Below are 23,989 nucleotides of genomic sequence, written 5' to 3' on the forward strand. Positions count from 1 at the left end.
AGGGAAACCGAAAACTGCAGCAAAGCTACAGCTGGGGATGTGACCCCAAAATGCTTGGAAAGAACTGTAGCTTTTTCAACAACGATAGAGAAGGCGATCAATATCTATGGTCATTTATACTTAACAACTAAACCACCAGCATTAAATGGTAAGAAGTCTTTGACTTCATTGATGGAGTCAGAGTTGGATTTTTCCTCCACGTCGAATCATGTCTGTGTTTTCGGCGTCAATCAATGGTGTTTTTTTTAAATAGCAATCATTTCATGCTGTTGGTTGTGTGACGTTGAGTCCGATTTTCAAGGCGAACAAGTAAGTCAATGCCCTCGACTTCAACCCTGATACCTTAGAATCTGAGCTGGAATGATGTGGATGTTGTCTTGATGAAGATTTTTGTCTAGCTCTCCCGATGTGGGAGTCTTTTTCGATTGGCTGTTTTTTAGAGGGGGCATCAGGACTTCCATTTTTATTTTGCCCCTCCTCTTTTTCATCTCCTCCATGAGGCCACTCGTCCTGATGCCTTGAGTACATGTTGACATCTTACAAGAGGTATTGCAGTCTTTCACCACATAATCCTTTTGGAGACAAACCACACAAACCTTGTGGGGGCCTGACAGTGCCTCTTTCCTGCCTCATGAAGAACACTTCAGAAAAAGAGCAGGCACGTTTTAGGAAAAGCCCTCTCAGGAATCTTGATCTTCTGATGTTACTCGACAGGAAAAGTCTAAAAGTGCTGAGTGAAGCTTAAAAAGCTATACGTTTTGATATTATTGAAACAACTGAGGTTCTAAATCTCATATGTGCTCTTAAGGTCCTGTTCACATGAGCAGGAATAAGGAACTGGCTCTCCGAAGCATAATACAGGTAGGGTACCCTGTGGGTAGAGAAGCCGCATGTATTCTTAAAGGGACGGCACCATCTTTTCCTCTATTTACAATCAAAGCCTATCAAGCTATTTCCCGTCTTCATACATTTTCTCCTTTCTGTTAAAAAATGTTGCAAAGCAGGTATAAAATTGGTATTCAGAATCCAGAAAACGAAGTTCAGCCTTTCATAGGCTATTACAGGGCATAATTCATTATGAAATAGATGGACATAAAAAAAAATTGCGATTTTAAAATCGGTGGTACATATCTAAAGAAGTGCTCTGAGGCACGCAGGCAGCGAGAAAGTATTCTAGTGTTTATGACTGTCAATAAAGATCCTATGATGCAGAAGCCACTTTACCTCTACGGGTTCTCAGCCTGCTCTACTATGGGAAATGACTTCTGAGAACGTGTGATGATGCAGGACACTATCCCCTGTTAATGTATTATTAAGATGTACACATTCCTCTGTGTGGAGCCATAATTCACAAAGAGTTGCCCTTCTACATACTGTCAGCCTCTACAGATTGCACCATAGTTATGAAACTACTGCTTGGACTTCTTAATCTCATCAGATTATTGAGAACACCAAATGGAGGTTTTATGGGATTCCACAGTGGGTGTGACATGTTCTCTGCCGAAGACGACGGACTATGAAAGAAGAATATAAGTCACTTGCCTGTAACTGTAGTTCTCCAGTATTGGATCTTTCATAGATTTGCATGCTTGAATCAGAATAGCCAGCAGTAAACACTTGTAAATACAACAGATTATAATTACATTACAGAAGGTGGGAAAATAGAACTGTCTCACCTTATTGAAATAGACATCGTAAAACTGCTTGTGCCACTGCCGCATCGCTTTTCTCAGCACTATGGCTACATGTAAGTGACAATCCAAAGGTACGTTTGGTGTGAATTTGGAATTTGTTATAAATATTACAACATCCTTCTTGAACTGGCTGAATGGTTCTTTTGTTGTAAATGTCTGAAGGTCACTAACCCTTTTTGTTGATGTCAATGATAGAAGGGTTGCAGTTTTCAAGGAAAGGTGTTTTGGCTTAAAATGGGGTTTCCTTAACTGGCTCCATACCACACTGAGATGCCGAGGAGGAGGCGGCCCTTTAACCGAAGGAAACACTCTGAAGAATCCCTTGAAGGACTGCTTTATGATTCTTGTGGACCAGAGTGATGGTTGTTTTTCTGCTCTCCAAACGCAAGATATCGCTGCCAGAAGAACCTTATGGATGAATGGGAGAGTCCAGATTCCGCTAAATGCAGGAGATATGGAAGGATTTGTTCTGGGTCAGAAGAGAACTAATGTACAGCCTTATCTTGGCACCAAAGACAGAAATGTTTCCACTTGATTTTATATGCTTAGTTGGTAGGATCTACTCTAGCTTCAGTCAAAATCTACCTGCATTCTGCTGGGATGTTTAAGTTTGTGAATTAATTGAACTCAGGACCCAAGCCAATAAATACAGTGAAGTCGGACTGGGATGGAGTACTTGGCCATTGTTCATCGTTAGTAATGCTAGAATGGGTGTAAGTAGAATATGTGGTTGTTCAGAAAGTAGTAGGAGTTCTGTGAACCAGACTGCCTCGTACATCTAAGACCAATGAGAATCAACTGGCATCCTGTTATTAACGGAATTGGGGGGAAGAGCGAATGCAAAGATTTCCGACCATTTTACTGAAAATGCATTCCCCCACGACCCTTTCTGCTAGTGCCAGCTTACAAAGTATTGGCATTTCCGGGTGTTGTTGGCTGCAAACAGATTTAACTTCATTTTGCCCCAGCGGGTGAACATGGTCTCTAGAGTATGTTGATCAATTTCCCACTTGTGGTTGCTGGTAGATGTTCTGTTCAATCTGTCCACAATCACATTGCATTCCAGGGACATATTCTGCCCTCAGAGTTATCTGGTGTTGGAGGGCCCATTCCCAATTTGTCTACGCTTGTCTTGACAGAGCTGAAGACCTTGTTTCTCCCTGCTTGTTTCTGAAATGCATGCTTGTGGTATTGTCCATGTGAATGAGGACGGATGAGCATGCTACTCTGGGCAGGAACTATAATAGAGGTAGTTGTATGGGTCTGAGGTCTAATTGATTTATATGCATGCTCCTTTCAGCGGTACTCCATTTGCCACTGATGGAGAGATCTTGGAGATGAGTGCCCCATCCCTCTAGTGATGCATCTGTCATTATTATAAAGTCTGTTATTTGGGAGAGAAATATTAGTCCCTGTGTGATGTTTGCATTGAGAGACCACCATCTCATTGATGTTACCATGGTGGTGGTAACTTGGATATTGTCTTCGAATGACCATTGCATCTGTGAGCATTATTTGTCTAGTTCCTACTGTAGTGGGCGCATAGGTAGTCTGCAATTTGGGATCAGAGGAATGCAAGAGGATGGCATCCCCAGGAAACGAACTGTATAGCTGGACTGAAACTCACCTCTTTTTGCTGAGGTCTTAAGCTAGCTGTTGAATCTTGCGCTACTGTTCCTGAGAGACGTATGCCTTGCCCCAGATGGTATCTAGGGCTGCTCCTAGGAACATTAATCTTGTTGGGAGTGACTGACGATTTTTGCACATTCACTATGAGGGCTAGTTTCTTGAAAAGTGTGAGGCACTGTGTTGTATACGCTGTGGCTTGTTGGGACATTGGAGCTTCCTGTCTCAAGCAGGCCACCACTGGCACTAGACACTTGGTGAATATGTGTGGGGCTGATTTGAGGCCTAAGGGGATAACTTGAATTGGTAGCAGGTGCCGGCTACCGAGAATTCTAAAAACTTGTATGTTTTGGAAGAATCTGGACTTCGAAATATGCATCTTGCAGGACTATCGCTGTCAAGTGGTCCCCGTGGTTGAGAAAGTGTAAAAGGTCCTGCAGGGTGACCATGCAGAAGGAGTGTATATTCAGCATCGGTCTCTGGATTTTTTCCTTATAAGGAAGAAATGGAGGTAGAAACTGATTCACCTCTGAGTCTTTGGGATTTGTTCAATTGTACCCTTCGCTGGGAGGATAGAAATTTCCTTCAGAAGTTGTTTTAGATGGGAAGGTGATAGTTTGTTGATGAATTTGAGCGTATGTCCCCAAGCTATGACGTCCAGGACCCACTTGTCTGTAGTGATGAAGGACCACTGACTAACATAATTGGATACTCCACCCCCAAGCTATTTTGATTGGTAGTGGGAGGCAACTGGCACCAAGGAGAAGCTCACCTTTTTCTAATTGTACCCCGTACTCTCTGGGTTGCTTGCCTCTTATTGGTTGCTTGTAAGCCGGCAATAGAGGTTGGTGCTGTTGCTGTGCGTGCTGGGAACGAAATTGAGACTGAAACAATTTAAATTGTTGTTTGTAGGACTTGCATCCTCCCCAATAAGAGTAGGAGCCTCTGTCTCTATCTCCTCAAAAGGGCTGTCTTTTCATCTTCAGCATATCCAGAGAGTTTGCTGTGTCAGCTTTGATAGTTTGCAAAGCATCGTCAATATGTCTGCTGAACAAGGAATTTCCATCACCAGGATCTTACTTTAGACCTCTAGTCTGAAGGATGTTGCTTTCAGCCAGCCTTGCCTTTGAAGTACTGCTGCTGCAAGTAAGTGCCTGAACCCTGTGGAGAAAATGTCTATGGCACAGTCAATCATTTCAGCTGAGGCTCTTTCTCTCCTGGAGAATCTTCTTGGCTTCCAATCTCACATTTTCTGGTAAGAGGTCTATAAATTGTGCCACATCAGACCACATCTGTCTATCAAATCTCCCTAGGATTGCTAAAGAGTTGGCTACTCGAACTGTGATGACTGCCGTATTAGAGAAACGTTTGCCGATACTGTCTAGACGGCGCCCATCCCTGTCCGGTGGGGCAGTGACAGGGGAAAATGGATTTTTAGACCGTCTCTGGGCAACTTGTGTAATCACAGAATCCGGCTTAGGACGGCTCACAAGACAAGCCGGAGACTCATCCAGAGCTTTGTATTTCTTGTCTAATCTGGGCATTACTACAGAGACCGTAGTTACAGTTTTCACTGCTTTTAGACCCTTTCGCCAAATAAAATCAACAATAGGGATGGCCCTTACTGATTTTTTCATTGGCTCTTTAAATTCATAGAGAAAACAGTCTGTTTGTTTGGCGGTAACAGGAAGCTGAGATCTCTTCGCTGCTCTTTCCATTATGTTATGGTGGTGAGACGACTGGTGGTGGTGGTACAGGAGAAGAAGGGGCTTGGATTAAGTAGTCGTCTCACTCGCTAGGGATTGATGTTGAGTCTCTTATCTCCCCTTCCTCTGCATTCTTATCCGAGGTCGGTGGATCATATGCTGGTGGGTCCGCCATAGTGTGTGGTATAAGATTGTAGTGATTGAGGTACCTTTTTTGAAGATGGTGCCCTCGTCGAAGATAATGTTGCTGTTGGGGATGAAAACAATGGAGGCAGCGCTGAGGTAAACGTTGCCACTGTAGTGGTAAATGTCATCGACAACGATGTTGATGTCGTCGACGATGAGAATCTTGTTGAAAATTTGTATTTTGGTGTACAAAGTGTTTCTGTAGCCTCTGGTAGAGATTTTGAAGGTCTTCTAACAGAAACTTCTGCGATAGATGGAGCCGAAGGTTCAGAAGGGACCTTAGAGGGAGCTTTTTGTTGTTTTCGCCAGTAGTAGTTTCTCAATATATTATGTTGCTTAGAAGACTCATGATGAGTTTTCTTTGAAGCTTTTTTTTATGTGGTTCTGAAGTCTCTTTCTCGTGAGGTCTATCCCTCTTGCAGGATTTCACAGTTATAGAAGAATCGTCACTATTTTTCTCAGAAAGAGGATCTTCCTTGGAGTTTAGCTTCTACAACCATCATAGCAATCTCACCCTTTATGTCCTTGAGAGTTTAGTGAGAGGAAGTGTGGCAAATTTTACAGTCTTTCACAGTATGCTCACGGTGAAGACAGTAAATGCACTTTTTGTGAGGGTCATCTGAGTGCGATCTCTATTTGCCCCAAGTAACACATGGCCTAAATAAACTCTTCATATATATATATATATATATATATATATATATATATATATATATATATATATATATATCTCTGACCTGAGGAGCAATCTTCCTGAAGGAGCTTTTCTGAAGAAAAAACTGAGCAGAGCTCAGGGAGACTCCCATCACACGGCATGCGGTAGAAAATCTGAGAGACTGCAGCCTCTGTAGTGAGGGTTTTAAAGGGTGCTGTCGCCTGACTGGCTTGACTATGGGTCTTTTTAAATGACACTAATAAGTTATTAAAGTGAATGTCTTCAATATGAACTCTTATATAGAACTTTCACTACTGCTTTCTATGGCACCGTGGGACTCCCACTTCGACGACGGGAATGATTCAAGCATGTGAACCTATGAAAGATCCAATACTGGGAAACATGGAAGACACATGTTTTTGTATATATGAAAATCCAATATACTCTCCAGTGAATCGAACAGTAAGTTCTCAAAACACTATTATTAGGGAACACTAAAGAAATTAATTTAGCTATTTTTCTGGTTTTCCCTCGAGTGAAGAGGAAGACATATTTCCATTGACTAAATGCCTTACAAGACACTTAAAAGTCTATTGAAGATGTCCACCCTGGACTCTACAGTACAAAAAAATTGTAGGATCAATAATAGGCCAACTGGATTTCCAAAACCATGTAACATACTATGACAGGAAATTACAGACTTTTGTAGAAAAGGGCACGTCCAGATCATCAGCATTCAAGTTTTCGGTCCAGATGCTGTACTGAGGAATGTGCTGGTGAAAGAGACAGATGATAAGCTTGTGATGACTGGTCAAGGGTCCTTTGATATATCAATATTGCTGGATCTCAAAGTAACCTTTGATAAGGTAGACCACAGGCCTCAATAAGCTAAGAAATGTGTTGAGGGCAGGAGCAGATCAGGAGATGCTTTTGCTCCTTTTCAGAGACTAACTCTCAAGGAGAGAGTGACAATGTCCTCACCCTCCACCATCAGTTCCTTAAACGGTTCAAGGAGTTGTCACTCCCAGCCACCCCTGTTAAACTTATATGAGACCACTTACAGCCAAGCTACACAAACAAGAGATTCACTTTCTCTTGTATGCCGTGAACATACATGCTTATCTGTACGTCTTAAACTGTTCAGTTGTGACCCTCCACTGTTTTTTGTCTAATTTAAAGAGAAGATCATGAAATTAGTGACATGTATAGATTAAGAAACATAATTCGGCAAACAAGAAATGAAACTAACTACAAAGGGGAAAAAGTGGTACGTTTTTACCTTGCACATAAACTCTTCTACTCGTTCCATGGCATGGTGGGCCTGCAACAGTGGGGCCATGCCCATAAACCCTTCATCTTCTTTATCTGGTTCATCGGGACGCTCACGTTCCTCTTGACTCTATAAGTAGATTACAGCACAATGAGTAACCAGAAATGCTAAAGCAACAAAATCAGCAAATGTGGGTAATTACATAAACACTGAGAAGAAAAGCATAAAATTAATGCCCATCAGTCAATTTCTCTGCTGAGCCTCAGACAAATGATACACATTTAAAAAGATAATGATAAAAAGGAAACCTTTAGAAATGTAAACATGTGCTTCTGAGACCATTTATTTCACTAGTAGTTTAGTAAAAGGAGCTTGGCAGAGGCTAAAAAACAAGACAATTTCGTGCCTTGCTCCCTCACCCATAGGACTTCAACTAGACATGTTAACACAATGCTCAGGGTCGTGTAGGAAGGATAAAAAGAACCTGGGTTGGATGGGAAACCGAAGTGGCATGAGAAAAATCTCTTTAGTCTGCTCAATACCCAGTTGGCTAGTATATGTCCTTGGTGACATTGGTGCCTTGTAGGAGTAGGTAAACGAGAACAAGAGTGTTCTTACCTTGCCTTAACTAATATGCATGTAATGTTATCTCAAGGTGCATGCTAGCTGACTGGGAGGCATGCTTCTTGTACAGCAAGTTTGGCTGTATCTTGTTTTTGCCAGGATCATTGTCTCTTAGTAGGATGTTGGGTATTGTATAATTCGGTTCCAAATAGAATAAACGGAATGTAGTAAGACATATGTTTGCTTTTATTGTGAGTATTCTTTATAAAAGTGCAATTTACAGGCAGTGAAATCCAATTTAAACATCTGAACCAATCAATCAATCAGATATTTGTATAGCGCGACTTATCACACGGGGTCAAGTTGCAATTGGGGGATATGGGTTAGCTGAAGAGCCAGGTCTTCAGTTCTGTCCTGAACTGAGCCCGCGAGGGGGACTGCCTGAGTGAAGTAGCAGCCTGTTCCAGGTCTGCATGGAAAGTTAGGAGAAGGATCATCCTCCAGACGTGTTCTTCTGAATCCTATGGATGGTGGCGAGGGCCAGCTGAGCACAGGGGAGTTGTCTGGGAGATGCGTAGATGGAGAGGCGGTGGTTGAGGTAGGCAGCTCCGATATTGTGAAGGGCCTTGTAAGCATGTGTCCGGAGTTTGAAAGTAATACGTTTGTTGACAGGGAGCCAGTGTAGGTCTCTCAGGTGGGCAAAGATGTGGCGGTGGCAGACGATGTCCAGGATGAGTCTTGCCCCAGCGTTCTGTATCTTCTGCAGACTTGGCAGGCCATGGACAGCAAGGAGTTGAGGATCAAGCCAAGGTTGCGTGTGTAGCCGGTGGGAGATGGGGCAGTATCAAGGGCAGTTGGTCACTAGGAGTCCTCCGAGGCAGTGGTGGTGGGGCCCAGGATGAGGATCTCCGTCTTATCAGAGTTGAGCTTCCGGCAGCTGTCTTTCATCCAATCGGCGATTGCCTTCATTCTGTTGTAAAAGTTGCTTTTGGCTTTCGATGGTTCGTCGGTGATGGAGAGAATTAGCTGTGTGTCATCGGCGTATGAGATGATGTTGGGCCCATGGTGTCAGGCAATCTTGGTGAGCGGGGTCATGTCGACATTGAAGAGGGTGGGACTCAGAGAGGAGCCCTGGGGTACTCTGCAACTGGTTTTCGTCAGTTTTGAGGTGAAGGGTGGGAGACTGACTTTCTGGGTTCGGCCGGTAAGGAAGGAGTGGACGAATCCACTCCAGGGCTTTGCTGCGGATGCCGGCGTTATGTAGTCTGGTGCACAAGGTGGTGTGGGAGATGGTGTTGAATGCGGCAGAGAGGCCGAGGAGGTTGAGGGCAGCTGTAACGCCATGGTCGAATAGGGTGCGAATGTCATCTGTGGCTGCTAGGAGTGCGGCTTCGGTGCTGTGGTTGCTCCTGAATCCGGACCGGGAAGGATAAAGGATGTTACAAATATGATTAAGCTACAAAGTAGATAAGAGGATATGACGGTGTAGCAGCTCTAAAACCACATGATCCAAATGATCCAAAGCACTGAAATTGTCTGCCTTACTATTACTTACTTATCTATGGTGCATGACAGTTCCTCTCCTTTTCTGAAAATTGTTGCAGCATCCTCATCCTCTTTACTGTTCAATGACTGCTAAACCTTTAGGTCACAATACTCTACCAAGCACACTTAACTAGTTGAAACTTAGAGTGAATCTCAAGGGCCCCCTCTGCCCATGCTATAATGTAATGTGACCATATCTATCTCAAAAGAGAGGGCTAACTACAAGGACAAATTGTTTTTTCTGCATAGCAAGACCAAATATTTTGAAAAGGAGGTGCAACTCTAGTGATGCATCAAGTCTGGAGTCAGTAAATCCCTAGGATGAGTAATTAAAATGCAATGCTATGTCCAAGATATTTTGTCACCAGGAGAAAGACTATTAATACAACTCTAAGGTGAAGTAAGTACGAAGAAGTGGTTCCCCTGACTCTCTTTCCAACCCCATTTTACAAGTGTAACCTTTTAATTCTAGGCAGTCCCGTGAAAAACGACAAACTTTGGGCTAGTGACTCTGGCGAAGTTCACTTACACTTCTGTTCATTTTCTGTTGCCGGGCCTTGTTGTAAAATGCAATCTGAATTAGGAGGGAGTGACATCCCTTTCCCAAAGTAAAACTGCAACAACATTAAAAAGTAGCACTGTGCTGGACAACTCAGGAATGCTAAACGATGACAAACTGAAGCACTTATATGAAATATGATCGATAGGAGAGGCGCATTGAACTGACAGTGCAGAAAATAGTCTCAAGCAAATATTTGTTTATCATTTCTTCATCGTCTCAGGAATCCTTTGAACCCTGTAATAAAAAGCTGCCTTGCGTTTCATGCGAGCCCATTGTGGCTAGGGCTCATCAGGTGACTTGCATAATCTGCTGGATTTAAAATACTTACTCCTGGATAGGAACATAAGCAGGCTGTCTTCAGATCGAGCGCTAATTGAGAAAGGCAAGGACACTGCTTGCAGGAAAGATTCTTGGTTTGTATTGGTAGTTTGTAGAGCACTTTCTGCAGTCTGACGTCACCTCGGAGGGCTGGGGATGCGAATGGGTCATGAGAGGTGGAAAAGTAAAACCAGGAAAGAGGAAAGACGGGATCGAGGAAGAGGAAATGAAGGGGGAGCCTTGTGAAACGAATGAACTCCCTTACAAATTGCATATAACAATCACTGGAAGAACGCCATTGCATTCTGGATGGAAAACAGAGCAGTGCAAAGTCACAGTTTCACCTAAGCGATACACCCATAGTTCACATGAGAACTATGAAGATTCTGTTTAGTGCGCAAAATAATGTTTTTGCATGAAAATCGATATTTTGCAAGTTTTTATTGCGATATTCTGATTTTCACCATTATTTTCAATCAAAATGTAACCCGACCCGTTTTATGAACTTCCGTCAACTGTGCTGTCACTTGGAAAACGTATATGAGGTATGTACATTAGACATATTCTTGTATAAGTACAATTACACTGAGATAAAAGTTATTTAACATCGATCATCGCTGAAATATCTTGTATTTGGCTAGCAAAAATAACTTTAAAAATCCAGTGAAATAGAAAATTTAGATAAAAAAATGCTCGAAGTGCAACACTTGTCACCACTTCAAAAAAATGTGCAAGTAGCAATGGACAATTGTGCAATAAAATGACAGCGGACAGTAACACTGCAAACTACAGGAATCTCATATGGCAGGTTCTACTTCAGATTATGCGGACATGTTATGAAATTAGTCACTTATCTGTAACCCCAGTTCTCCAGTGCTGTTATGCTTATGTAGGCACATTCTTAAATCATTCCCCATGGCCAGGCTGGGAATCCCCATTAACTTTAAACAGCAGTAAAAAGTGTTAAAATTGCGTAGCCTTCAACAGAGTTTGTTTAGTAGCACATCCACCTCATCTGAAACAAGCCGAACTTTGGCCAATGAGACGGAAGTGCTAGGCTCTCCTACTCCCTCTGGAGGCCACCATAACTCAGATCTCGTAGCACAGTGTGAGCAGAGTACATAATAAATGAGTCTGTAACCATCGAGAAGGGGGTTACTAATTTCTTCGACAGCACTGGATCTCTCATATATTCACGTTTGAATCAGAATACTAAGCAGTAGATATCATTTATAACTAATAGGGAAGCATGCTCACCCCTTCTCAAACAGACTGTGAAGGACTGCCTGTCCCACAGATGGAATTGAAGATTTCGGCCATCTAGAAAATGTCCAAATGGGGTAGAGTTAGCCACAGGAGCTTTAAACCCACTGGTTTATGGCATCCATAGGGAGTAATTTCCTCTAGCTCTTGTCAGGCATAAATGTGGTACCTCCAGACAGCAATTTCAGAACACTCCTGAACCCGTGGAAGATAAGAAAAGGTCTGAACCTGCTGTCTGAGACCAGGGAAGTGCTTAGAAAACTGGACCGGCTGTCCCTCTTGTACCCTTCGGACTATAACAGTCATAAAGCGGACCTCCTGTCTTGTTAAAGCTAGAGGGGCACAACGAGCTGTAAGAGGCCTTTCCTATAAGTGTCCAGCTGACCAGTGGCAAGAGGACCTGGAATGGACTCAGTTTGCCGCCTTCAGAGTTTCTAATTGTCTGCCCCTAGGTCCAGGGGGTTTGGGGAATGGAGGCTTTATAAGCGTTTTCCTGGTTTGGATTCGGACTTAAATCAGAAGGTAAAATCTTTGACACGGATGAACCTGGTTAGTGTATGTGACCCGTGCTCCACCGTGGCCAGCATCAAATTGGGCACTGGATCCTGTTCTACTGGGACCACTGACCTTCATGGTACTTAAGGCTTCTTGACACTATTTCTACTTACAATTTTAAAAATTCATATCTCCAGTTTCCTTTTCTTGATTTTTGTCATTTTGGTTTCATTTTGGTTTGTAAATCTATTTTTCACATTTGTTTTGGGATTTTTATTGTTTTGCATTTCAACTTTATTTCTATTTTAGTACTGCATAAATACTTTACACATTGTCTCGAAGGTAAGCCTGTCTGCTGTGTGCCAGATATCAGGGGGTTGAGCTCCGGTTTATGTAGTGACTAGCGGTTTACCCCGACTATGATTATTACATGAGGAGGGTACTTACCCCCTTCAACTAATAACACAATTTCTTACATGGACTATGCCTCCTTTCTGCCTGGCGAGAAGTCCGGAGGGCATCTTTAATGGAACTACTTGGAGTACAGATAGAGTCAAGAACTCAGTGAACCAGTACTGGTGTGACAAAGTCAGGTGCAATGGGAATCAGAGTACAATGTACTGCCTTTGCTTTCCCTAGGTCACTAGGAATCAAGGGAAGTGGTTAAAAGGCATATGCAAACAAGTCAGACCATTTGATCGAAAAAGCACTGCCCTCAGACCCTGACTGCCAAAACTTGCTGACGAAGCACCAACATTTCCTGTTGTGCTGAGTGGCAAACAAGGCCAGTGTAGGGTGGCCCCATTTGTGGAAGATGTTAATCACTTAATCTTTGTGAATCTCCCACTCAGGATAATCCGATGGTGTTCAAATGAGTATGTACATCTGTTCATTTTGCCGCCCAGCGAGATGCTCCGCCGTTATGTCCACCTGGTGGGAAACGTCTCAGTCCCATAGCATCTGCACCTCTTCTAACAGAGGCCAGGACATTGTTCCTTCCTACCTTGTGATATAAAACCTGAATGTCGTATTGTCCATCCAGATGAGGATTTGCTTGACCTGCAAGTCTTGGGAGGACGCTTGCAGACCCAGCCGTATGGCTTTGAGCTCAACGCTAATGATATGAAGCTTCTTTTCTACAACTGACCAGAGATATTTGGTTGATAGTTCTTGTTTGCGAGCTCCCTAACCTTACATGAATGCATCATATGTGAACACCACTCTGTTCAATAAAGGATTAAAAGGGAGCTGTAGGAGGCTGGCCTGGCTTGTAGTGAGTACCAAGGGGTACTTACACCTTGCACCAGGTCCAGGTATCCCTTATTAGTGTAGAGGGGTGTCTAGCAGCTTAGGCTGATAGAAAATGGTAGCTTAGCAGAGCAGCTTAGGCTGAACTAGGAGACGTGTGAAGCTCCTACTATACCACTGGTGTCATATGCACAATATCATAAGAAAACACAATACACAGATATACTAAAAATAAAGGTACTTTATTTTTATGACAATATGCCAAAGTATCTCAGTGAGTACCCTCAGTATGAGGATAGCAAATATACACAAGATATATGTACACAATACCAAAATATGCAGTAATAGCAATAGAAAACAGTGCAAACAATGTATAGTCACAATAGAAAGCAATGGGAGCACATAGGGATAGGGGCAACACAAACCATATACTCTAGAAGTGGAATGCGAACCACGAATGGACCCCAAACCTATGTGAGCTCGTAGAGGGTCGCTGGGACTGTAAGAAAACAGTGAGGGTTAGAAAAATAGCCCACCCCAAGACCCTGAAAAGTGGGTGCAAAGTGCACCTAAGTTCCCCAGACAGCACAGAAGTCGTGATAGGGGAATTCTGCAAGAAAGACCAACACCAGCAATGCAACAACGATGGATTTCCAGACGAGAGTACCTGTGGAACAAGGGGACCAAGTCCAAAAGTCACGATCAAGTCGGGAGTGGGCAGATGCCCAGGAAATGCCAGCTGTGGGTGCAAAGAAGCTGCCACCGGATGGTAGAAGCTGTGGATTCTGCAAGAACGAAGAGGGCTAGAAACTTCCCCTTTGGAGGATGGATGTCCCACGTCGTGAAGAAGCTTGCAGAGGTGTTTTCGTGCAGAAAGACCGCAAACAAGCCTTGCTAGCTGCAAGGGTCGCGGTTAGGGTTTTTGGATGCTGCAGTAGCCCAGGAGGGACCAGGATGTCGCCAATTGCGTGAGGAGACAGAGGGGGTGTCCAGCAAGACAAAGAGCCCACTCAGAAGCAAGCAGCACCCGCAGAAGTGCCGGAACAGGCACTACGAAGTGGAGTGAACCGGAGCTCACCCAAAGTCACAAAAGAAGGTCCCACGACGCCGGAGGACAACTCAGGAGGTCGTGCACTGCAGGTTAGAGTCCCGGGGACCCAGGCTTGGCTGTGCACAAAGGAAATCCTGGAAAAGTGCACAGGAGCCGGAGCAGCTGCAAATCACGCGGTACCCAGCAATGCAGTCTAGCGTGGGGAGGCAAGGACTTACCTCCACCAAACTTGGACTGAAGAGTCACTGGACTATGGGAGTCACTTGGACAGAGTTGCTGAGTTCAAGGGACCTCGCTCGTCGTGCTGAGAGGAGACCCAGAGGACCGGTGATGCAGTCTTTTGGTGCCTGCGGTTGCACGGGGGAGATTCCGTCGACCCACAGGAGATTTCTTCGGAGCTTCTAGTGCAGCGAGGAGGCAGACTACCCCCACAGCATGCACCACCAGGAAAACAGTTGAGAAGGCGGCAGGATCAGCGTTACAAGGTCGCAGTAGTCGTCTTTGCTACTTTGTTGCAGTTTTGCAGGCTTCCAGCGCGGTCAGCAGTCGATTCCTTGGCAGAAGGTGAAGAGAGAGATGCAGAGGAACTCTGATGAGCTCTTGCATTCGTTATCTAAAGAATTCCCCAAAGCAGAGACCCTAAATAGTCAGAAAAGGAGGTTTGGCTACTTAGGAGAGAGGATAGGCTAGCAACACCTGGAGGAGCCTATCAGAAGGAGTCTCAAACGTCACCTGCTGGCCCTGGCCACTCAGAGCAGTCCAGTGTGCCAGCAGCACCTCTGTTTCCAAGATGGCAGAGGTCTGGAGCACACTGGAGGAGCTCTGGGCACCTTCCAGGGGAGGTGCAGGTCAGGGAAGTGGTCATTCCCCTTTCCTTTGTCCAGTTTCACGCCAGAGCAGGGCTGGGGGATCCCTGAACCGGTGTAGACTGGCTTATCAAGAGATGGGCACCATCTGTGCCCATCAAAGCATTTCCAGAGGCTGGGGGAGGCTACTCCTCCCCAACCCTGACACCTTTTTCCAAAGGGAGAGGGTGTAACACCCTCTTTCTGAGGAAGTCCTTTGCTCTGCCCTCCTGGGCCAAGCCTGGCTGGACCCCAGGAGGGCAGAAACCTGTCTGAGGGGTTGGCAGCAGCAGCTGCAGTGAAACCCCAGGAAAAACAGTTTGGCAGTACTCGGGTCTGTGCTAGAGACCCGGGGGATCATGGGATTGTCTCACCAATGCCAGGATGGCATTGGGGGGCAATTCCATGATCTTAGACATGTTACATGGCCATGTTCGGAGTTACCATTGTGAAGCTATACATAGGTAGTGACCTATGTATAGTGCACGCGTGTAATGGTGTCCCCGCACTCACAAAGTCCGGGGGAATTTGCCCTGAACAATGTGGGGGCACCTTGGCTAGTGCCAGGGTGTCCACACACTAAGTAACTAAGCACCCAACCTTTACCAGGTAAAGGTTAGACATATAGGTGACTTACTAGTTACTTAAGTGCAGTGGTAAATGGCTGTGAAATAACGTGGACGTTATTTCACTCAGGCTGCAGTGGCAGGCCTGTGTAAGAATTGTCAGAGCTCCCTATGGGTGGCAAAAGAAATGCTGCAGCCCATAGGGATCTCCTGGAACCCCAATACCCTGGATACCTCAGTACCATATACAAGGGAATTATAAGGGTGTTCCAGTATGCCAATGTAAATTGGTGAAATTAGTCACTAGCCTGTTAGTGACAATTTGTACAGAGAGAGCATAACCACTGAGGTTCTGGTTAGCAGAGCCTCAGTGAGACAGCTAGGCATCACACAGGGAACACATACATATAGGCCACAAACGTATGTGCACTGGAGTCCTGGCTAGCAGGGTCCCAGTGACACAAACATACTGAAAACATAGGGTTTTCACTATGAGCACTGGGCCCTGGCTAGCAGGATCCCAGTGAGACAGTGAAAACACCTGACATATACTCACAAACAGGCCAAAAATGGGGGTAACAAGGCTAGAAAGAGGCTACTTTCTCACAAGCCTGTGTTAGGATTCATGGGAAACTGCCATTGTATGAGTGCTTGTTTCAAGCATTTTGTGACGTGGACCGTGTTGTCCACATGTGTTAGACCTGACATCCTTAGGGTGGTCTTACCGCAGACTTTTTGCCTTTCCCTCCCGTTTGGTTACTGTACCTTTGGGTTAGCCCTAGGACTCTGAACACTTTACAGCTGCTAACCAGTGCTAAAGTGCATGCGAGTCTCCCCTAAAAACACTAACATTGGTCTATCTACAATTGGGATATTTGATTTAGCTACAAGTCCCTTGTAGAGTGGTATATCATATGCCCAGGGCCTGTAAATTAAATGCTACTAGTGGGCCTGCAGAACTGATTGTGCCACCCACTAAGTAGCCCTGTAAACATTGCAGAGCCTGTGTGTGCAGTTCCGCTGCCACCTCAACTTGCCATTTTAAACCCCTTGCCAAGCCATACACTCCCGGTTTCTTACATATAAGTCACCCCTCAAGCAGGCCCCAGGGTGTCATGTAAGTAAAAAGACAGGGCATGTATTTCCAATTTCCATGTCCTGGTAATGAAAAACCCCTCAAGTGGCTTTTCATCACTGTGAGGCCTACTCCTCTCATGGGACAGCATTAGGAATTCCTTCCTCTGACTTGAGTTGGGTGACAGTTCCACTTGTGCATTCCCTTCAGACACCCACAAAAAGGGTACTAAGTCATATCTGCATTCAACTGCATACTGATGGGTCTTCCTGGGGAAGGGGTGGGAGGATCTTACACATCTCAAAGGGCAAGAGCTGGGGTCCACACAAGGGGTCTGATTATCTCACAATGGCTGTATGGAGCTGAGTGACTTGAAAGGGGGACCTTGCTTCACAAGAATTCTTTGTTGGTCACCCCCCACATCAAAGGCACTTTTCTGTATAAATAGTGGGCCTCCTGACCCACTCAGTAGTACACTTCTGGACCCCACAAGATTGTGCTGGAGCAAAGTCTGCTGTGTGCCAGAATCGCCACTCTGCCAGACCCGACTGCTCCCTCGAACTGCTGCTTTGACCTTCTGCGTGGCCTGCTACCGGCTGATCTCTGCCCTGCCCCCCTGAAAAGATTTCACCAAGGCAGCATTAGAGTGACTCCGGGGCCTGCTTGGTGAGCCCTGCCTCCCCTAAGGACTGTGATCACCGAGATCTGCACCGACCCTGACTGATCGTCACCAAGGGCCACCAAAATGCGCATTTTTGAATTGGCATGCCTGCCTTAATTACCGCGTGTTTCCCTGCCCAAGAAGGCGTCATTATCAACAGGAAAACCTTCACCTGGGTGGCACACCCCCTCCCGTTGATGCGGGCTCTCGGAAGGACCCAGACAAGATCACCGTTTCGCCCCGGTGCCTGCCGCCCAGGTACGCCAAGATTTAAAATCCAGCCCACGGCTGCAACCAATGTGGCAGCCGTGCTTCTGAGCTAGCAACACCCCTAAGTGAGGCCGCACTCGTCAGAGGACTACTACAAGGTCACAGTTTTACCCTGTTCCTGCTGCCCATGGACGTCAAGATTTCAAATCCGTCCCCGTGGCTGCAACCAAAGCGGACGCTGTGTCCCCGAGCCAGCAGCAGAACAGATAAAGGAAGCACCCAGAGGGTGTGCTCGCTGGGCTCGTGCCCCGACCAACCCGTGTGGTGCACTTGGGTCGCCCTCCTTGGAGGAGCCGCCCCCCCTTGTGCCGCACTTCTCAGTCAGCTGTCACTTACCAAGGACCAAGCTTGATCTGAGGAAACTCACTGGCCTTTCTCCACCTTTCAACTCACCCACAACAGCGCCTCTTTCCTCAGTTCGAGGAGAGGCACCAAAACCGCCTCAGAGACACAGAGTGCAACCAGAGAAATACCATATTTGCGTGAAGTGAGACGCACCCACATTCATTTTATTCTTGCACCTCGCTGCCACAAAAAGGTGCTGAATTGTTTCACTTCTGATATTACACAGAAAGCCCTATAACTTGTAACCTAATCATTGGGTCCTTGTCGATTCTTTTCTCTATGAATATATTTGGAAAATACATAAAGATTACTTATATTTTATTAACACTCTGTGGAGTCCCTTTTTTATGGTGCTGACATTTGGGATGGTGTGTGGGGAGTGCACAAATACTTTACACATTGCCTTCCTTCTAAGTTAAGCCTGCCTTCTCTGGGCGAAGCTACCAGAGGGTGAGCACAGGTTAATTTAGGTTGTGTTTCTGACTTACCCTTAGGAGAGGAGGTGGTTTCTGCTTGGCTGAGGTACATACCCTAGCAAACCAGAAGCCCCATTTCTAACAAAATGTCTCTATTGGATGGCCAATTCGTGCTGGACGGGTCTCATTCAGAGCCTGGAAAAGAGTATAAGACTTGTGCAGGATGACATCATACCTAGCAGAGATTTGTACTGCTTGATAGTGACCAACTGCGTGGCAGAGAAGGTCTTTGCCATTGACTGGAGCTTCTTTAGTCTGTCCACCGAAGGAAAGGCCTTTACCAACCTCGTCTCACATATTGCTCCCAAGAACTGAAGCTGTGTCTGTAGTTCCAAAAAGAACGTGTTGGTGTTCAGTGTCAGTCCTAGTGTGTGAAAGAGAGAGATGCAGGCAACCGTAGAAGCTTTTGTCTTTTTCCTTAATGGTGCTTTAACAAACCAATCATCCAAATCCTGCACTTTGGGACAGTCTCTATCACTCCTTTGAGAAGAAAAAGGAAGAGAATTTCCAGTTGCAGCTTCCTCAACTGAAAAAGATGTTCCTTCTTGGGCATAAAGACAGGTGTTTTCTGTAGAAACTCCAAGGTATGACCAGACAGTACAATCTGCCAACTCATCAGTATGATGCAATGGACTCCAATGCAGGGGCAAACATGGAAATTCTCCCCTCATCTAACGAGATGGGCTTCCTAGGAAGCAGCTAGAACGAGTCAAGCTTGTTTTTGGTTGTCCTGGGAGCGCATGTGCGAGGTACTCTTCTTTCGCCCATAAGATCTCTCATATCCTGGGCTGTGGTTTCTGTTGGGTGCATAGCCATGGTTGGATCCGGGCTGCCCCAGGGAATATTACAGCTGGTCTTGACTGTCATACTGATTAAAGCCACTCCTATAGGCATGTGAGCTTCATGAGCCACCTAAAGTTCTTAAGCTAAGACGACGATACTGGAGGGCACTCAGAGATCTTGTCATATCCATATCTGTTACAATATTCTGCAACGTGCTGTCTAAACAGGGTGATTCCATCAAACAGCATATTCAACATTTTTACTTGGAATTCCGGATGCAAAGCTGTACATCTCAGCTATCCCTGTTTTCTTAATACAACTACTCTGGCTAGCAGGCAAAAGCTGGTGTTTAAAACGTCAATTTTAGAGTCAATGACTGCTACTGATGTTGTTGCATCCTCTTTAATGATGGCTTTAACAGTTTCCCTCTTGTCTTCCGGTACAAGGTTGATTAGTGGTGAGATGTCATGTCTGATGTGGTGATCAAAACGGCCCAAAAAAAACAAGGCATTTGCAGCCTTGATTGATATTGCCGACATGGAACCAACTTTACAGCCCAAATTATCTATGCATCTGCCGTCCCTATCAGGGGATGCAGAAAATGTAATGACTGGTTTCTTTCACCCACGCTGGGCCACAAACATAAGAGAGTATGGTTTGGGATGGCCCGTAAGGCAGACAGGGGCTGAACCTGGGACCTTGTACTTTTTTTCTAAAAACGGGCCCCCACCGCTGAAACAGTGGCTGGCCTTTTGACTCATTTTAGCCCTTCTGACTAAACAAAGTCAAGTATAAGCATGGACCTAAAAGAATTGCGTGGCTGCTCCTTGAAGTTAAACAGCAAGTATTGTTGCTTCTCTGAGATCACTGGGAGGTTGAATTTTTTAGCCAATCTTTCCATCAGTGCCTGGAAATGGGCTAAGTTGTCTGAAGGAGCGTGTGACTGGACGAGTGATTTGTCACCTGCGTTTGGTATGATATAGTCATGACACTCCTTATTACTCCATCATCTGGTAGGTCTTCTTCCAAATCACAACACACTGAATCCGATCAGTTCTCATCTCCCAGTTCATTAGATGTTGGTGGGACCAATGGTCGAGCCCTTGGAGGCTGGTCTGTTGGAGGTGACCTCGGTAGCAGAGATGGTAGCGGAAGCAGACGCGGGGTAGATACAGGTTGTCATGCAGGTTGCTGAGAGATCAGTCTTAGAAAGGTGTCCATCATCTGTTGAAAGTTTCATAAAAATGCAACGGGCACCTGCATGACCCGAGAGCCTGTAATGAAACGACAAGGTGCATTATGATTGGAAAGGGTAATCCATAACAAAAGTCATTAGCTTATAGTCATACTCTTGGTAAAGATCATCGTTAGCCAAGGCATCTTCTTCAAACTCCGTGACATAAAGCACATATAACTGTGTATGGCTACAGGGAGTCTCAGAGGTGTCCTGATCATTAAAATCAACTTCTAATCAAGAATTTGGGAGGGAACACTTGAAGCCACCTTTTTCGGTGAAAAAGTGACTTGTGTAGTAAAGACCACCACTGATGGTATCGTACACGATGTCGACATTGCAGATGATAAAGGAAGGGTCACAATCGATGGCAGGAGTAAAAACATCCTTGGTGACTGTTGATGGTGGTCTCATTGTCATGGACAAGGGTCTGGTCGCTGTCTGTGATGCTCCCTTCATGTCGACAATGTCTGTCCCTTAGATGACAGTAGGAGTGACGCTGACAATGGCATCAACAACAACAGTGGAAGTCACTGACAGGTACTGGATTTCAGTCAGATCATCAAGTCAGCTGGAATTTTGCTAAGCCTTTTGCGCAGGTGTACTTATTGTCTGAAGCATTTTTCTGAAATAAATGCCAGTCCTTTTCTGTGAAGAGGCGGTTGCAGGTGCTTTATGATGTTGGCCGAGCTCTGAAACCTCTACATGGTCATCTTTGTGTCTCCATCTAGGAAGTGCTTATTGCAGCACTTTTCACAGAAAACCTCTCCAGATAAGAGGGCACCCCCAGTGGAAAAAGGATATTTCTTCCTTTCTAATAGTACTAAAAGGGTCAGCATCCTCTCCTTGTCCTTTGGGGTTTTTAAGGAAAGGTTTCACAAATGTTGCAGTGTGAAGCCCTGTATGCTGGGCAGTCACTATATGCATTGCTCATGTAGGTCATCAGTGTAGATCTTTTTTCTGACCACAGGTAGAGCAGGATTTGAAAATGGATTTTTATTTTCTCTGCAAGTCATGGTGACAGTTAATGGCAGAAGAAAGGACTCCCCGGTCCGCAAAAGTGGAGATTGCCCAGAAAATATCTCCAAAAACAACCTACAGTGCACTGTAAGCTGGCGAATGGACTAGCTAAGCACGAGGGCAGATCAGAAAAGTATAAAGATATGGTCAGGGAAAGATTAGAGCAGAGCTCTTCTCAGGGACTACCTCACGCATGATGTGATGTAGAAATCTGTGGCCTCTAGGGGGAGTAGGAGAGTTTAGCACTGCGACCTCATTGGTCAAAATTTGGGCTGTTTGAAATGAGGTGAATGTGGTAATAAAACACTGTTGTTGGGGCCTCTGCCATTTTAACACTTTATTGTTATTTAAAGTTACCGGGGATTCCCAGCATAAGGACTGGAAATAATTCATGAGAATATATGAAAGATCTAATACTGGAGAACGCACAGCGCTTGCAGCAATAATTAAATGACTGGACAGAAAGTTATAGAAGCATCAAGCTGGGAAGCCCTTCAGGGGGCTGAAACTGTCGGATCCTATAACAAGTTAAGGCTAGGGGAGCAGGACACTGACAGTACCTTCCGTTCTGATGGTGTCTCTACTGAGACTTCAACAGCTGCATCTTCCCAACTGATACATTTTCTTGTGGGGCTCATTAGCAAAGGGAAGAGATTGATGAACTCGGAGCTGATGGCAAATAGGTATGTTTCCTTCGATTGGCTAGATGCTCCGACTTCTGTAAGGACTGAGGCGCTGTTCTAAAGGTAAACCTTCACATGGTGTTGAAGACCATTCCCTTATACTCACCACGTCTACAGGTGTGTGGACTGTACTTCAAGAGCTTTAGACTTTACCATAGGTTGCCTAGATACTGGCTCTAGTACAAATATATGATCTTGCCCGATGACAGTTTGGGCTCCCACTTGAGGAATCCCTCTAAGATTTAAAGGGTAACAGATCTGGCATGGTGCAAAAGCGCTGGATTTGTAGGAAGGTGTAGCAGTATAGGTTGATGAAATGGTCAGAGTGTAGTGGTCTTGAAGGATGATGCAGGCATCCTGTGTTTCTTTTTCTAAACCAACTCTGAGGACAGCCATTTCGAAATACTGCAGTGATCGACTCCTGCTAATGAAGGGCAGCAGGTGAGAGCCAAGGGACTCACAAGGTGGGTAGGAAACTGGGAACGTGGATGTGAAATTGGAAAACAATGAGTGTAGCAGCAGTACCATCAGTGACTATTTGATGAAGTCTGTCCTGTGCACTGACCCTTCAGAATACTGCAATCGCTGTGTTTGGTTGAAAAGGGCAGCATGTTCCTATGAGCTACTAGGCCTCTGTGCTGCAGCATATTCCAAACTGTTGCTTACTTCAATTGCCTCCATCCCTGCAGTACAATTTATTTTAAGGGCATACTCTCTAACACGTAGAGGGCGGGGGTGGTGCTGCAGAAGGAGAAACAGTTGGCCTCTAATTTTAATTAAAGACATAGATCTCGGGGAAAGCACCGCGGCAGTCTTTTATTGCAGAGAGGGCTCGGGGATGGCAAAAAAAAGATGACAACATAACCCTTTCAGACCTGTGTAGCCTTGTGAATGAAGGTCGGCCGGCAGTGTGGACGCCACAGCAGAAACCTGTGTGATCTTCCACAGTATGAATGGTCTCCTTCTGTAGCCTGAGCTCTTTGTTTCTTACAAACTACGCAGTAGCCCTGGCTATAAATATACCGCACGTCAAGCATCTGGACATCCGACAATTCCCAGGGATATTGGGAGCAATGAATGATCAAGCGCTGCCCAAACCAGATGTGACATTGCTTCGGATGACACTGGTGCACTCAGGCACTGGAGTGAGTCGGCGCCCCCTCCCTCCCCATCCAGCAGAAGGGTCACTCATCAACTAAGAAGATTACAGGGTTAACAGGGACACTACCGTGTCCACCGCCCACAATGCCAAATAACGTGATAGCAAAACCATTTCACTGTTATAAACAAAGATATTTCTGCAAAGTGCAAAAACCCACCCCGGCTCTATCGGTTCTAAACAGGCAAAAAGGGCGAGGTGCCGAACCAGTGCGTATCTGCAGTAAGACAAATCAAGCTTCGTAGTCCATGAACCAGAATCTTTTGATGAAAGCTGGAAAGGCGTCTTTATACTTCCTTGCCACACAGTAAATTCATGCTATCATTAATATTTAGAGTACTAAAAGGCAATTTCCAGCAGTATTCGAGTCCTGAAAGGCAATTTCCAGAAGCATTCTATTCCAGTTTTAGTGCAGTTAACAAAGATAATCGCAGTGCTCAAATCTGCAACGTTTCAAAGGTATCCTAACTTTATACAGAAAATAAATAGGTCTTTCAATACCCTCAGTCACCAGTGTATCCTAGGCAGACACGCACAGTTTCCTTCTACTAGTGTCTTACTCCTGGACGTTCACGAGTTAAGTCCTACCTAAATAATATAAAACTACTTCTAGAATAATCTGTGACTACACACAGCCTTCGCCCTCTAAATGTGTGTTTTTAGGTCAGATCATAACAGACAGCACAGGT

General features: G+C 45.1%; 1 protein-coding gene across 5 annotated transcripts in view; it reads right to left on the minus strand.

Annotated features, from left to right (window-relative positions):
• ADIPOR2 (adiponectin receptor 2) overlaps positions 1 to 23,989 on the minus strand; it is a 311,375-nt gene that overhangs the window by 83,607 nt on the left and 203,779 nt on the right. For all 5 annotated transcript variants that reach the window (XM_069228093.1, XM_069228091.1, XM_069228092.1 and 2 more), the window contains exon 3: positions 7,147 to 7,266. In XM_069228093.1, coding sequence (XP_069084194.1) covers positions 7,147 to 7,266 — 120 coding nt within the window. The remainder of the gene's footprint in view (positions 1 to 7,146; positions 7,267 to 23,989) is intronic.

Source organism: Pleurodeles waltl, chromosome 4_1 (assembly GCF_031143425.1).
Source record: "Pleurodeles waltl isolate 20211129_DDA chromosome 4_1, aPleWal1.hap1.20221129, whole genome shotgun sequence".
NCBI classification, from domain to species: domain Eukaryota; kingdom Metazoa; phylum Chordata; class Amphibia; order Caudata; family Salamandridae; genus Pleurodeles; species Pleurodeles waltl.